Source organism: Oncorhynchus masou, chromosome 5 (assembly GCF_036934945.1).
Source record: "Oncorhynchus masou masou isolate Uvic2021 chromosome 5, UVic_Omas_1.1, whole genome shotgun sequence".
In the NCBI taxonomy this organism is placed as follows: Eukaryota; Metazoa; Chordata; class Actinopteri; order Salmoniformes; family Salmonidae; genus Oncorhynchus; species Oncorhynchus masou.
The window spans coordinates 17,109,727-17,126,461 of record NC_088216.1 but is presented as its reverse complement, the minus strand read 5'-3'; the positions used below and the strand labels follow the sequence as shown (position 1 = coordinate 17,126,461).

The following is a 16,735-nucleotide window of genomic DNA, read 5'->3' as shown; positions in this document are numbered from 1 at the left end:
GTCAGTTGACATGAAAATTCACATCCATCCTTCTCTCCTCTTTCCCTCTCCCAGGAGAGAAGCCGTACATCTGTCCGTACGAGGGCTGCAGCAAGCGCTACTCCAACTCCAGCGACCGCTTCAAGCACACGCGCACCCACTACGTCGACAAGCCATACTACTGCAAGATGGCTGGCTGCCTTAAACGCTACACTGACCCCAGCTCCCTCCGCAAACACATCAAGGCCCACGGACACTTCGTCGCGACCCAGGAACAGGCCTCCTCAGCCGGGCTCGGTGTGTTCCTCAAAGGGGCAGGTCTCCACGGAGGTAACGGTGGTGGGGTTTCAGAGATGGGCTATGTCGGCGGGGCCCATATTATCATCCCAGGAGGGGCCGCCATGGCTTCTCTCCTAGGGGGCCACCATCTAGGGGCCTCGCTGCCTCTCTCGGCCATGTGTGGCCCCCTGGATCTCAGCAGACTAGGTCACCCTGGAGCCTCCTTGTTCTCACTAGGTAGTGGAGGTGGGGGATTGGGTTGGTGTGATTCCTCCCTGCTCCCGTTTGGACTCTCGACTGCATCCGTGTTTGGGTTGGCTTCCATGGGTCTGGGGCGGCTAGGGAGAGGGGAGAGCAGGAGGGAGGGGGAGGAGGAGGACGGATGTGAAGAGGAGAGGGAGGATGAGGTATTGAATTTGTCTGCGGGAGGGTACGGAGGGACAGGGGCGGGGCGGGACCTCCCCTCCTGGGTGGTGATTCAATCCCCTGGGGCACTGGTGCTCAAACCAGCTGTTGTCAGCTAGGGCCAGGGTGTGTGTGTGCTCAGCTTGGGACACGTGCTCACACGCCTGTTGCTACGATCAAGGGACAGGGTGTGTGTGTAAGTTTCTGTGTGTGTTTGTGCCTAAACGATGCCTCGGAGCTGAAAGTTGGTGTGTGTGGAGGGGGAGGGGGAGGGTTAGGTGCTTTATAAAAGCTGTGTGGGGGTCAAAGGTAATTCTCCTTTTCAGACATAAAAAACTCTGATCATTTCAACACAGAACAGTAACAGCAGGCTGAAGAAAACAAGAAAACTATGGAAATGTACCTCAAACATTCCCTATGGACTTTTTCAATGGACTTTTCCCAATGGACATCCCTAATTGACATTCCCAAATGATTTGTGTGGCAACACAGTTGGCTTTATGTAATCACCATTATGATGTAAAGAAGAAGCAGCAGTTGAGAGAATTGAGGTAATATGCTCCTGTGTGTTTTGTTAGTCATCATTTGTATGCAGCAAAGACCCTATGGACTATAACTGATAACAGCTACTATAGTCACTATAACAGTGGCTTTTATATCAGTGTATTTAACTATTATGGCCACCAGGGGGAGGTAGAGAGTCAGGTACATTTTGTCTAATCTTTCTAGCCTCACATCAGAACTGAATTGTTCTGTGTGGACGTTGTCTGTAGCCACAGATCTTGGGTCAGCTTACCATCCTTAACCATTAGAAAATGCGAAACTGACCTTAGATCAGCCAACTTTATTCTCCTTTCTCCCCCTCTACTCAGTCTCTAGACTCACAACAACAAACAGCCTTTAAAATCCCCTGTAGGGAATAGGCTCCCAAGGTTACAAGGTAGTCAGTGGAAATCTGTGGTACACACACTACAGAGCAAACACAGTCTTGTTGAAGCATGTCGTATGTCAAACTACGTTCTACATGCGTCTATGGGGTGGATTCTAACTTCCACTTTAGTCAAACATTGATGACAATGGGAGACTAAGTTCAAATGTAACTGGAAGTTTAGGATTTGCCTTTGTTATATATATATTTTTTTTTTACACAGGCAGGGCTAGGGGTAGCCTTCACTCATGTTACCCGGTTACCCTGGGGTCCTCTGAGCTAAGAATGTGGTATTTAGTTCCCATTGTCATGTGACTGCCACCTGCATAGTTGTAAGGTTGGTTGCCAGGACGACAGAGGTGTGGTTTGGCTAAGAAAGGCTATGATGTTTCGATGACAATGAACCGCACCTTCCTCTCCCCTCAACCAACCTACTTGACCTGCAGTGGCTTCACACACCTAGGCTGCATCTGAAATGACACCCTGTCCCTGTATAGTATTCCCTAAAAGGTAGTGCACTGTAAAGGGAATAGTGTGCCATAGTCGCATACCTCATGCTTTATGACTGACGATCAAATTCAATAACGTTGAATGAATTAAGCTTAAAATAACCTATATCTTGTATGTTTTCACCCTACAAATGGATAAAATCTGGTGTGCTCCCAACAGCAAACAGCCTTTAAAATCTTCTGTAGGGAATAGACTCCTGAAGTTACAAGGTAATGAGTGGAACAGTTTGTATAGGTATGACGTGTCTTTTCATCACTTCTGCAAACAAGTAAAACACGTTTTATTTGTCTTTCTGGTTAAGACGAGACGTTTCTGTTGAATGTTGAAGTTGTTCCTCTATCTTTTGTCACTTGGTGACAATGGGTGTGTCCCAAATGGCACCCTATTCCCTATGTAGTGCGCTACTTTTGACCAGAGACCTGGTATAAAAAGAAAGTAGTGCACTACATAGGGAACAGGTTGCCATTTGGAGCGCATACAAAGACAAGGATCCTATGTCAGGATCTACAAACCCAACGATGACGCATTAACCCTTTGTGCGACAGACATTTCTCAATAAAGCCGACAAACCTCAAAAGTATTATTTGCTCATAGCTTATCCAACACAAGGTAGGGATTGGTATTTGGTCTGCACAACTTACCTGGCATCCAGTATTACTGGCCAAGTTAGGGATTGGTATTTGACCCAGGTTTTATTGATTAGATAAGTAGACCCAATCTAAACAGAAGGGTGTACATAACTGTGTAGTACTTATAATAGCTTCATTATTTGTATTTATTCACAGACAAATCACTCAAAATAATACTTAGTCGTTGTTGTAAGTACAATGTAACAACGTGCAACTCGACCATGCCAGTTGAATTTAAATGTAGTTACAAACCAGGAACTGTAAGATTGATTGGGAAAAACCCGAGACTACAGGTTCCCATATTGAGGAACACAGAAAGTACAACTAGGACAGAGGTGAATGTACATATGAAGTCTACATATGCACAAAGGGTTAACATGACACTATGGCCTCCCTATTGCAGGCCAGCATCTGATATCATTTCTTATCCTCGTTTGCACATTAAGATTTGCAATTATTATGATGTATTCTTATGTTTCCAAGTGCCTGGTATGTATCAGAAGTGACATATACTGAAAATACACACAGCACATTCAATGAAGTACAGGTACATGTAATGCAAATGTAGGTATTTGTTCCAAAGGGTCAACGCTTTACATGACTGTTTATAGATGACAAAAGGTGTGATTGGTGATATCATAGCATTGTGTGCTTTCAGTTTTTTTTTTACGAGGACTGTTAAACTGAATGTGTCATTAATGACGAAGACGTGACGTCAATAAACAAAGATAAACAAATTAAGTGGCATTGTTGTGTCACCTGTGTGTGTGTTCATCAACTCTCCTGGGTTGTAGGCAAGTAGCGTGTTATGCCTTGTGTGAGTGTGTGAGTGAGTGTGTGTGTTTAGGCCTACTGTCTGCAATCAGTGTAAGAAAGAAAGTTTCCCCTTGTAGCCTGACAACGTCCAAAGTCAACAAAACCATAACACTTTACAACACCGAAGCAGGCGCTCTCTCTCTCACACACACACACAGACACAACCCCCAACCTCCCACACACACTTGTTTCCTCATCTCTCCTCCTGCCCTCCTCTGCCCTTCCCCTGTCACACACTCACCCTACCCTGTAGGCTACAGAACACCCGTGAAACTACACCAACTCCAGCATAGACACATTGACGTGTGAGGCTCAGAGCCCACCTGGAGTGTGTTCTATTGGATAGACCTGAAACACAGGGAGGTGCTGGGATTGTCCTGGGTTGGTCGTACACACACAGGAGGGGTGTTCTATTCTTCACCAGTCACTGCCACAAGGATCCATGGTCTCTCTGAGGAGGGGAACTGTCTGCACTCATGGAGAAACAAGGAGGAAATGGATGTAAACGGTAAGCAAGCACAGCCAATGACATCTCTCTGCTCTTCTCAGGATAAACTGACTACAATCAACCAGCACTAGACAATAGGGTCCAGTTTAACAGTGCTTTACAGTAACCAGTTACTAACTAGATCAACTACACGTTACTTCTAGCCAATAGGGTCCAGTTTAACAGGGCTTTACAGTAACCAGTTACTAACTAGATCAACTACACGTTACTTCTAGACAATAGGGTCCAGTTTAACAGGGCTTTACAGTAACCAGTTACTAACTAGATCAACTACACATTACTTCTAGCCAATAGGGTCCAGTTTAACAGTGCTTTACAGTAACCAGTTACTAACTAGATCAACTACACGTTACTTCTAGCCAATAGGGTCCAGTTTAACAGTAAATGTCCCAAATTGTATGTACATGGTAGGTTCAAAAGGTAAGAGGATCATATATGTGCGCTTCACATTGCTTACTCAATCAATCCCATTTATCTGTAAAGCCATTTTTACATTGGCTGCAGAATAAGAGTGATTTAAAGTAACCAGTTACTAACTAGATCATACTTCTGTATGTATTTACATGTTTAACTTTAGACAGACAGTGTCTACTGTAGAACCTAAGCCATAGATTTGAATAGGGTAACATTTACATAGAATATGTTGACATCAGGCCATTTCTATTGGCCCTAGTCATAAATATGTTTGGCGTTCTGAGAAAATTACCCTTTAAGGAGAAGAATACATAGCTGAAGAATGTATGTAATGATGTGGAATATGTGCAGGTATATACTTAATTTTATATACTTATTATGTACTTATTGAAATACATTAAATTAGCTGTACAGTGTATTAAAGATGGTATCTTTGTTGTATTTATAAAGCTATATTTACAACAGTAGTTGTCACTAAGTGATTTGACAGTAACATGGTCAGTCACTTCAAAGATAAAAATATGCAAATAAGTCCAAATCAAATCAAACGTTATTTGTCACATGCGCCAAATACAACAGGCGTAGTAGACCTTACCGCAAAATGCTTACTTACAAGCCCTTAACCAACAATGCAGTTGTAAGAAAATAGAGTTAAGAAAATATTTACTAAATAAACAAAAGTTTGAAAAAAAGATACATAATAACAATAATGACGCTATATACAAGGGGTACCGTTTGTTACAGCTTTCTAGTTGGGAAGGAGAGTGGGACCAAAATGCGGCGTGTAGATTGCGATCCATGTTTAATAAACAAACGTAAAACACGAACCAATTACAAACACTACAAAACAAAGAACGTAACGAAAACCGAAACAGCCTATACTGGTGTAAATAAACACAGCCCAAGGACATCAGGACACTAAGGACAATCACCCACCAAACACTCAAAGAATATGGCTGCCTAAATATGGTTCCCAATCAGAGACAACGATAAACACCTGCCTCTGATTGAGAACCACTTCAGACAGCCATAGACTTAACTAGAACACCCCACTAAGCTACAATCCCGACACAAACACACCACATACAAAAACCCATGCCACATCCTGGCCTGACCAAATAAATGAAGACAAACACAAAATACTTCGACCAGGGCGTGACACCGTTTCCGAGTCAAGTAGAAGACTACGGTAAAATGCACTGTATTTTTCAAAATAAGAAAGGTAGGGTTTGAATAACGTATAGCGTAGACAAAATACACCCCAAGAGTAGATTAACTTTGAGTTAAATGTAAATACAGTATTTGTGCTGACAGTAAACAACCTTTTAAGTAGACTGACTGGAAAGGATCGTTTACTTCACTGTAGATAGATACGAATGACTTCTTTGGTCTAACAGTAGGCTACGTCAATAATCTCTACCTACATGTGCGCTGGGTTTCCCGCCTTTTCATTCCCTGACTGTAGGCAGGTTTCCATTGACCCAGGTTAATTTGAAGAAAGCAATGTTGCTAAAAAAAGTCATTGCGACATGGCAGATGGCATATCACAGGAAGTTGGTGGCACCTTAATTGGGGAGGACAGGCTTGTGGTAATGCCTGGAGCGAATGAGTAGAATAGCATCAAACACACAGTTAGATGCCATTCCATTGGCTCTGCTCCAGCCCTCATTATGAGCCATCCTCCCCTCAGCCATCCTCCCCTCAGCCATCCTCCCCTCAGCCATCCTCCCCTCAGCCATCCTCCCCTCAGCCATCCTCCCCTAAGCCATCCTCCCCTCAGCCATCCTCCCCTCAGCCATCCTCCCCTCAGCCATCCTCCCCTCAGCCATCCTCCCCTCAGCCATCCTCCCCTCAGCCATCCTCCCCTCAGCCATCCTCCCCTCAGCCATCCTCCCCTCAGCCATCCTCCCCTCAGCCATCCTCCCTCAGCCATCCTCCCCTAAGCCATCCTCCCCTCAGCCATCCTCCCCTCAGCCATCCTCCCCTAAGCCATCCTCCCCTCAGCCATCCTCCCCTCAGCCATCCTCCCCTAAGCCATCCTCCCCTCAGCCATCCTCCCCTCAGCAGCCTCCACTGTGGCAGACATAGAAAACACTTTCTAAAGCTTGACATTGTTATCCGTTCCACAGCAGTGGAATTTTCTTTTGTCGAACTTTCTTTATTGCAACAATTGATTATTTTTCAACTATAAAAGTCATGTTTCTTTGCCGGACAATGATTGTCCTGACTTTCAATAATGTTGTTTTGCCTTGCTTTTCTGGTTGGCTGGCAAGTTTCACCATCCAATTATTTCAGATCTACAAGAGTGTAGGTTTTTCCATGGCACGTACCTGGCGGTACCTGGCGGTGCCTGGCGGTACCTGGCGGTGCCTGGCGGTACCTGGCGGTGCCTGGCGGTACCTGGCGGTGCCTGGCGGTGCCTGGCGGTACCTGGCGGTGCCTGGCGGTACCTGGCGGTCCCTGCTGCCCCATATACATAGACATGGAACCACTGGTCACTTGTTTTTTTTTAGATTTCTAATTTATTTAACGAGTCAAGTCAGTTAAGAACAAATTCTTATTCACAATAATGGCCTATATTATATATATCGGACAAAACACACATCATGACACTAGTCACATTAATAATAATGTTTACATACTGCTTTACTAATTTCATATGCATATACTGTATTACATTCTATTGTATTTCTGTCAATGCCAGTCCAACATTGCTCGTCCTAATTTTTACATATTTCTTAATTCCACTCTTTTACTTTTAGATTTGTGTGTATTGTTGTGAATTGTTAGAGCTAGGAACACAAGCATTTCTCTACACCTGCAATAACATCTGCTAAATATGTGTATGTGACCAATAATATATATATTTTTTTGACATGACAATTATTAGAATAAGGCAAATATGAGTAAATTATTGCATTCTATACATGCTGACTTTCACGGGCTATAGGTGGGAAGGCATACAGGATATCGACAATTTATTAACGCTCAATTGCCCTCAATGCATAATCGAAACACTTCGACCACTAACTACATTTTTATTCAACACTGTAGAGGGTCACGCCCCTCTGACTTTCTCCACCAATGGCTTTTGAGAACGAGGCGTGGCAAGAGGACGGGAGTCAAGGACATGCAAAAATAGTTATGCCTAACCCATCCTCTAAAACAGGTTCCCAACCCTAGTCCTCCAGTACTCTCTCCAGAACACATTTTCATTGTAGCCCTGGACAGACACGCCTCATTCAACTCATTGAGGGTTTGATGATTAGTTGACAAGTTGAATCAGGTGTGCTTGTCCAGGCTTATAATGAAAATGTGTACTGTTGGGGAACTGGAGGAACAGGGTTGGGAACCACTGCTCTCGAAGAGCAGCTATATTCTAAGGAATGGTAGAGCCAAGCAACCTAAGCAAATATAGTTTTATGAATGACAGATGAGACATTTATATATCACTATTTTGACAGGTTCTAATGTACGGAAGAGTATCAAATCAAATTGTATTTTTCACATGCTTCGTAAACAACAGGTGTAGACTAACAATTAAATTATTACTTATGGCCCTTCCCAACAATGCAGAGACAAGATTTTTGAAATTATACAATTAATAATAACACCAGGAATAAATACACAATGAGAAACCATAACTTGGCTATATACACAGGGTACCAGTACCGAGTCGATGTGCAGGGGTACGAGGTAATAACATGGCAATATACACGGGGTACCAGTACCAAGTCGATGTTCCGGGTGTACGAGGTCATTTAGATATGTAAATATTGGATAAAGTGACTAGGCAACAGGATAGATAATGAACAGTAGCAGCAGTGTATTTGATGAGTCAAACGAGTTAGTGCTAAAAGCGTCCATGCAGATAGTCTGGGTAGCTATTTGGTTAACTACACTACATGGCCACAAGGATGTGGACACCCCTTCAAATGAATGGATTTGGGCTATTTTAGCCACATCCGTTGCTGACAGGTGTAAAAAAATGTAGCACCCCGCCATGGAATCTCCATAGACAAACATTGTCAGTAGAATGGCTCATACTCAAGGGCTCAGTGGCTTTCAAGGTGGCAGCGTCATAGGATGCTACCTTTTCAACATGTCAGTTCATCAAATTCCGGCCCTGGTAGAGCTGCCCTGGTCAACTGTAAGGGCTGTTATCGTCAAATGTAAAAGTCTAGGAGCAACAGCCACAAAGTGATAGGCCACACAAGCTTACAGAACGGGACCGCCGAGTGCTGAAGTGCGTCGTGGGTAAAAATCATCTGTCTTCATTTGCAACACTCACTACCGAGTTCAAAACTGCCTCTGGAAGCAACATCAGCACAATAACTGTTCGTAGTGAGCTTCATGAGCTTCATGAAATGGGTTTTCATGGCCGAGCCGCCGCACACAAGCCTAAGATCACCATGCACAATGCCAAGCATCGGCTGGAGTTGTGTAAAGCTCGCTGCCATTGGTGGAGTGATGAATCACGCTTCATCATCTGGCAGTCCGATGGACGAATCTGGGTTTGATGGATGCCAGGAGAACACGACCTGCCCCAATGCATAATGCCAACTGTAAAGTTTGGTGGAGGAGGAATAGTGGTCTGGGGCTGTTTTTCATGGTTCAGGCAAGCATACAGTGACATTCTATATGATTCTGTGCCTTCCCAGAAGAGTGGAGAATGCTATAGCAGCAAAGGGTGGACCAACTCCATATTAATGCCCATGATTTTGGAATGAGATGTTTGAGGAGCAGGTGTCCACATACTTCTGGTCATGTAGTGTATTTCATCCAAGTCCTTGTGGTGAGATACACACTGTAGGTAGAGACAGTTGAGTTGTGTGTGTAGTCTTATGGCTTTTTTTACCTTTATTTTACTAGGCAAGTCAGTTAAGAACAAATTCTTATTTTCAATGACGGCCTAAGAACAGTGGGTTAACTGCCTGTTCAGGGGCAGAATGACAGATTTGTACCTTGTCAGCTCGGGGATTCGAACTTGCAAACTTTTGGTTACTAGTCCAACGCTCTAACCACTAGGCTACCCTGCCGCTTGGGGGTAAAAGCTTTCAGGGTCCTTTGTTTTCAGACTTGGTGCATCGATACCGCTTGCAGTGCAATAGCAAAGAGAACAGTCTATTTTAACAGAATAGTACTCAGTGGCTGGAGTCTTTGACAATTTTTAGGGCCTTCCTCTGTCACCGCCTGAAATAGAGGTCCTGGATGGCAGGGAGCTCTGCCCCAGTGATGTACTGGGCCGGACGCACTACCTACCCTCTGTAGGGCCTTAGGGTCAAGTAAAACATTATTTTTTTAATGGTGATGGGGGTGGTCCTTTGATTTTTTTTTTCACAGATAGTACTTTAAAACTTGAAATACTTTGAGAATAAAGTTGTTTTTTTTTAATAAAGTCAAAACACAATTTCGAGAATAGAGTGGCAATCTTTCGAGAATAGAGTGGCAATCTTTCGAGAATAGAGTGGCAATCTTTCGAGAATAGAGTGGCAATCTTTCGAGAATAGAGTGGCAATCTTTCGAGAATAGAGTGGCAATCTTTCGAGAATAGAGTGGAAATCTTTGTAGAATAAAGTGGCAATCTTTCGAGAATAGAGTGGCAATCTTTGTAGAATAAAGTGGCAATCTTTTGAGAATAAAGTGGCAATCTTTTGAGAATAAAGTGGCAATCTTTTGAGAATAAAGTGGCAATCTTTGTAGAATAATGGCAATATTCGAGCAAGGAGGCGTGGTTATAATTCCAAATGAAAGTATGTATTGGGTTATTAATTGCATGCCTCCCTGGCTCCCTGTTGCTGTATGCCCACTGTTGAAATGCCTGAGTTAGATGACTGTTGAAACGATACTTTAGAACTGGCTTTAGTAACAAGGAAATCCTTGCTCTTTGAGCACATAATAACCAGATGATAAATAACTATTAAGACCTGGAAGAGGTTGTGCCACAGATTGAGTGTTTCCAGGAGGATCCACACGGACATGGATGAGGTATTTCATCCAAATCCGTGTGGAGACGGGCGGGTTGTGTGTGTTTGCAGGTGTGTGTGTGTGTGGTAAAAAGTTTTGTGCAAAACAAACAAATGGCCACCAATCTAATGATCTAATACACTCTTTCAAAGAGGCGTCACTGCACACTAATGCTTATCAATCACTTGCACGCACAAAATCACGATCTTGGCACTGTCACTGATTGCAAAGACAACTGTGATCTGAGTCCCTGTCCGTATGCCCTCAGAATTTGCTTCGACGTTCTGCTGCGTAGCCTAAGGCAAAAACTTTGCAAAAATTCGGTGCTTAATGGCAACTGTTAAAGCGACCATTGTGCTTTACTAACAGTAGTATCCCCCCCGTATGGCAACTATCCTTCTAACAAATGTCGGCAAGTAGGACACGTGAGCAGCACCCCGTATAAAACGAATTATTTTGGAATCTGGAGCACGTGAGCAGCACCCCGTATAAAACTGGAATCCTGAGACATAAACCATTAACCTATAGCGGCCCACTCGAGTGAGTACCCTAGCCTGTAGGCTAATCGTGCGTTAATGTGGGCTAGTGAAAGTAAATTATAGGCCTATCCAACGGCTGCGGGAGGCATAAACCATGAAGAAGGGTGTTACACCAAGTGTCTGTAGGACGAGATGCAACTCATTGCCCACTCCTGCACGCGCAAACCAGCTAATCTGAGGCACTGTTTGAATATATTCAAGGAATTAATTCTCCCTTTCTTAAAATAATCATTGATCTAAATATAAGCCTATTAGATAGACGATGATAGGCTATATGCTATAAAGAAAGAATCACTGATCTGACATGGTCAGATGGTAGCCGAAGGTTTCCATCGGTGCTTCCCTACAGGGACCCGCAATCCTTTCCCACACAACTCGTGACCTACATTCACAAGATAATAAATGTAGTTTACATTAAACATTCATGCCATTGCACACAAATGTGTAAATTAACCTTTCGTTTCAACATATAGGCTGCTGGCCAAGCTGTTATTCTCTAAAGTATAGTATGCATAGTGTTGGCATATGCAGGGGATTGAAGACAACTTTATAGCGAATTTGAAGGGCACCATGACCTGGACTGATGCATGCACCTCTTCGCGTCTGGCAACGCACCATGACCTGGACTGATGCATGCACCTCTTCGCGTCTGGCAACGCACCATGACCTGGACTGATGCATGCACCTCTTCGCGTCTGGCAACGCACCATGGCCTGGACTGATGCATGCACCTCTTCGCGTCTGGCAACGCACCATGACCTGGACTGATGCATGCACCTCTTCGCGTCTGGCAACGCACCATGACCTGGACTGATGCATGCACCTCTTCGCGTCTGGCAACGCACCATGGCCTGGACTGATGCATGCACCTCTTCGCGTCTGGCAACGCACCATGGCCTGGACTGATGCATGCACCTCTTCGCGTCTGGCAACGCACCATGGCCTGGACTGATGCATGCACCTCTTCGCGTCTGGCAACGCACCATGACCTGGACTGATGCATGCACCTCTTCGCGTCTGGCAACGCACCATGACCTGGACTGATGCATGCACCTCTTCGCGTCTGGCAACGCACCATGACCTGGACTGATGCATGCACCTCTTCGCGTCTGGCAACGCACCATGGCCTGGACTGATGCATGCACCTCTTCGCGTCTGGCAACGCACCATGACCTGGACTGATGCATGCACCTCTTTGCGTCTGGCAACGCACCATGGCCTGGACTGATGCATGCACCTCTTCGCGTCTGGCAACGCACCATGACCTGGACTGATGCATGCACCTCTTCGCGTCTGGCAACGCACCATGGCCGTTCGGTAGAATGGTATTGCCTTGGCGATATCGTTTTGTGTGTCACACACGCACACTTGCATACACACACACAACCCACTCTCTACCTATGCACTGTATGTAACCACACAGACTTCTGTGGTTCCTCCGGTCCTAATACTTATAATAATATTATTATGATGTGCTAAAGGAGAAAGGAGTTTGTTGTTACTAAAGCCAATTCTAAAGTATAGTTTCACCAGCAACAGGGAGCCAGGGAGGCTTGCAGTTAACCACATCCCCTATATAAATATGAATATAAATATAACTGCGACTTTATTCTCAAAATGTCAACTTAATTCCCAAAATGTTGACTTTATTCTCGAAACTACATTTTAATTTTATTCTCGAAATATTGACACTTCATTCTCGAAATCATCAAAAACCAACACCCATCGCCGTTTATTAAATGTTTATCTTCACTTGGCCGAATACTCTTCCATACTAATGCGACCATGTTGATCTACCAATCTAACCTCTATTTTCTTCTTCTCCCATTTAGTCAAGTTGTGGTCGAGAGCCCTGTACGACCACTGCGGTCTCTGGTGCGGCCGTGTTTCATCTTCCTCCTCTTCCTGTCCACGGTCATCATGATCATCCTCTTAGGTTGTCCTGACAGATTCTCCCAGACAGACTGGTGGAAAAACCTATCACTGTATACATACTACCATAGATGGACCAACCCCGACCGCCCCCTTGGACCACCCTCAACCACCATACGTCCGCTACCAACCAATCACTACCACTTTGGCTACCCTCGTAACTACCACTTCATCGTAGATGAACCAGACAAGTGTAATAACCAGACCCCGTTCCTGGTGCTGATAGTCCCCGTGGCGCCCGGTAACCTGGCCGCCAGGGACGCCATCCGCAGGACGTGGGGTAATGAGACCCTGGTGCAGGGGAAGAAGGTACAGACTCTATTCATGCTAGGACTTCCTGGAGGACCAGTTGCCCAGGAGCTGCAGGAGAAGGTTGGTCTTGATTGTTTTAGCTTTTTTTAGTGTTGGGGTTATTATTTAAATAGAGTTTGATTTGATTTTGATTTGATTGTGACTTGAGCTGACCTAACTTTGACTTTGACTCAACTTTGTCTTGACTCTTGACTTTGATTTGAAGGTGAACCAGGAGAGCCAAGTGCATCATGATCTACTCCAGAGCAACTTCCTGGACTCTTACCTCAACCTCACCATTAAGACCATGGTGATTATGGACTGGCTGGCCACCCACTGCACCAATGCCACCTACGCCATGAAGATCGACTCAGACATGTTCCTGAACGTAGAGAACCTGATGACTATGTTGCTGAGACCGGACGTCCCCAAGGTTAATTTTAATTTTTTTTACTCTGTCTGTCTGTCTGTCTGTCTGTCTGTCTGTCTGTCTGTCTGTCTGTCTGTCTGTCTGTCTGTCTGTCTGTCTGTCTGTCTGTCTGTCTGTCTGTCTGTCTGTCTGTCTGTCTGTCTGTCTGTCTGTCTGGTCTGTCTGTCTGTCTGTCTGTCTGTCTGTCTGTCTGACTAACGTCTGTCTGTCTGTCTGTCTGTCTGTCTGTCTGTCTGTCTGTCTGTCTGTCTGTCTGACTTACTAAGTTTATTCTTTTTTTTCACCTTCTAAATCTTTAATAATTCTATACAAAGATTAAATTCCTTCCCTATTTCCCAAGGTGAACTACCTGACGGGGATGCTGATGTGGAATCGACCGGTCATCCGGAACCCCAACTCCAAATGGTATGTTCCGGTGGAGATGTTAGCTGACGACCGATACCCGACCTACACACTTGGTATGGGATACGTCTTCTCCAACGACCTGCCGGAGAGGTTCGTGGCGGTATCCAAGGACATCAAGCCTTTTAATATAGAAGACGCCTATGTTGGCGCCTGTATGAAGAAACTGGGCCTCTCGCCCACAAACTCACCAGATCCTTGGCAATGGAAGGCCTATCTCGGCAAGTACAATCGCTGTGAATTTTCCAAAGTCATCACCTATATTTTGAGCCACTCGTCCCAGATAGTGGAATACTGGATGGACCTGAAGAACACACATGGTTCACCCTGTCACTGATCTAGTGTCCATTTGGTATTTTTCATCCTAAAGGTCGAGTCTAAGTCTTTAGGTAGCCAAACAGATATATATACCTGTATATATTGATGAAAGAAACACAGCTGTAGCTCTGCCACCTTCCACCTCAGATGTGGAAGGCTGACATCGGTGCATGTGGTGGATTGAGATGCAGCCCATGTAATAAAGCAGATATCTCCAGCTTAAACAGACCGATGGGAATTTTTATGTTACGCGTATTCAATTTCCGCGCGGACATTGACTCTGGTACTAGTACTAAGTTTCAGGGACTCTATCCGTGTCCGAGGGGCAGGTAGCTGAGCGGCTAGGGTTGTACCAGTAACTGAAAGGTTGCTAGTTCAAATCCCCTAACAGACAAGGTGAAAAATATCTGTCGATGTGCCCTTGAGCAAGGCACTTAACCCTAATTTCTTCAATGTTGATAATGACTGACCTTGGCTGTAACCCCATTCTTGGGGGGAGTTGAGATATGCAAAGAAAAGGCACCTGGGGCACCTGGTTAGGACTCAATTACCCATAATGACATTGGGTAGGGTGGGAAATAAAGATGGGTGGTGGTGGGGCTGATTGGGATGATGAAGTTAGGTCATTGAGTAGTTCTGAACTGTCGGAATGTGATATTTTACTTTCAAAGTCTTAATTTACAATGGTGGAACATACTTTGCAAAGGGATCTTCTGTGATATTGTGATCCCAAATCTCAGGAATCCAAACAAATCCAGACAGACAGGAGGATGGGATCAGCATCTGTCTGGTCTCTTGTGATAGATTAACACTTTCACAGGCCAAAACTCACACAAGATTAGTCTCTGTTCACACAAGATTAGTCTCTGTTCACACAAGATTAGTCTCTGCTCACACAAGATTAGTCTCTGTTCACACAAGATTAGTCTCTGTTCACACAAGATTAGTCTCTGTTCACACAAGATTAGTCTCTGTTCACACAAGATTAGTCTCTGTTCACACAAGATTAGTCTCTGTTCACACAAGATTAGTCTCTGTTCACACAAGATTAGTCTCTGTTCACACAAGATTAGTCTCTGTTCACACAAGATTAGTCTCTGTTCACACAAGATTAGTCTCTGTTCACACAAGATTTGTCTCTGCCCACACGAGATTTGTCTCTGTGTTACAGAGATCATCTGTCTGCCAAATTCCATTGTGTTGTGACACCATTCGGGAGACGGTGTTCTAGAAACCAGTTGGGTAACCTGTAAGAAACACTGGTGAGAAAAAGTCATCCATTATGAATGATTCAGTCTCTAACTCTCAAAAACAATTGAAAGGAAAATTATTCTGTACATAAAAAAAATTGTTTTGTCAAGATGTATTTGCTTAGTGAATTACCAGTAGCCAATAGGCCTAGACCTTTCCCAAACCAAGTAGACCAATATAACAGTATCAAATATTTAACAGCATAAGATATTTATTTTACTGGGTGAGTTCTTTTTCAATTCAGCGACATCTACATGAATAATGAAGTTACATATATTGTTCAACAAAGCTTCTTTTTATATCGGCATCAGTATATTAAGTCACACATTGTTACACAAAGCCTCTCTCATCCTGTTTGCTTAGCATGACACTGTTCAAATGCTGTTTGACATCTATGTACGTATTGCACAATTAATTTATTTGCAGAACAGTTGACTAAAACCTGGACAAGAATAAGGTGTGTTCCATTGTCAATGAAAGGAGTTCTGTTCTGTTCTCAACTTCCACAACGAAAGGAGTTCTGTTCTGTTCCATTGTCAATGAAAGGAGTTCTGTTCTGTTCCATTGTCAACGAAAGGAGTTCTGTTCTGTTCCATTGTCAATGAAAGGAGTTCTGTTCTGTTCTCAACTCCCACAACGACAGGAGTTCTGTTCTGTTCCTTTGTCAATGAAAGGAGTTCTGTTCTGTTCCTTTGTCAACAAAAGGAGTTCTGTTCTGTTCTCAACTCCCACAACGACAGGAGTTGTGTTCTGTTCCTTTGTCAATGAAAGGAGTTCTGTTCTGTTCTCAACTCCCACAACGACAGGAGTTCTGTTCTGTTCCATTGTCAATGAAAGGAGTTCTGTTCTGTTCTCAACTCCCACAACGACAGGAGTTCTGTTCTGTTCCATTGTCAATGAAAGGAGTTCTGTTCTGTTCTCAACTCCCACAACGACAGGAGTTGTGTTCTGTTCCTTTGTCAACGAAAGGAGTTCTGTTCTGTTCTCAACTCCCACAACGACAGGAGTTGTGTTCTGTTCCTTTGTCAATGAAAGGAGTTCTGTTCTGTTCTCAACTCCCACAACGACAGGAGTTGTGTTCTGTTCCTTTGTCAATGAAAGGAGTTCTGTTCTGTTCTCAACTCCCTGTTCCACAAT

The 16,735-nt window shown here is 44.1% G+C and overlaps 2 protein-coding genes across 2 annotated transcripts in view; both read left to right on the top strand.

The window, feature by feature from the left end:
* Nucleotides 1–3,477, top strand: part of glis2a (GLIS family zinc finger 2a) — a 58,708-nt gene extending 55,231 nt beyond the window's left edge. The window contains exon 8 of the mRNA XM_064961818.1: nt 55–3,477. Within this exon, the coding sequence (XP_064817890.1) occupies nt 55–782 (728 nt within the window). The 3' untranslated portion in view covers nt 783–3,477. The remainder of the gene's footprint in view (nt 1–54) is intronic.
* Nucleotides 3,478–3,963: 486 nt separating this feature from the next.
* On the top strand, nt 3,964–16,725 carry LOC135535101 (beta-1,3-galactosyltransferase 2-like). Its single transcript, XM_064961827.1, has 4 exons — nt 3,964–4,054; nt 12,807–13,278; nt 13,424–13,630; nt 13,968–16,725. Exons 1-4 carry the CDS (start codon nt 4,023–4,025, stop codon nt 14,364–14,366), a joined length of 1,110 nt encoding a protein of 369 aa, XP_064817899.1. The 5' UTR covers nt 3,964–4,022; the 3' UTR covers nt 14,367–16,725.
* Nucleotides 16,726–16,735: the final 10 nt, after the last annotated feature.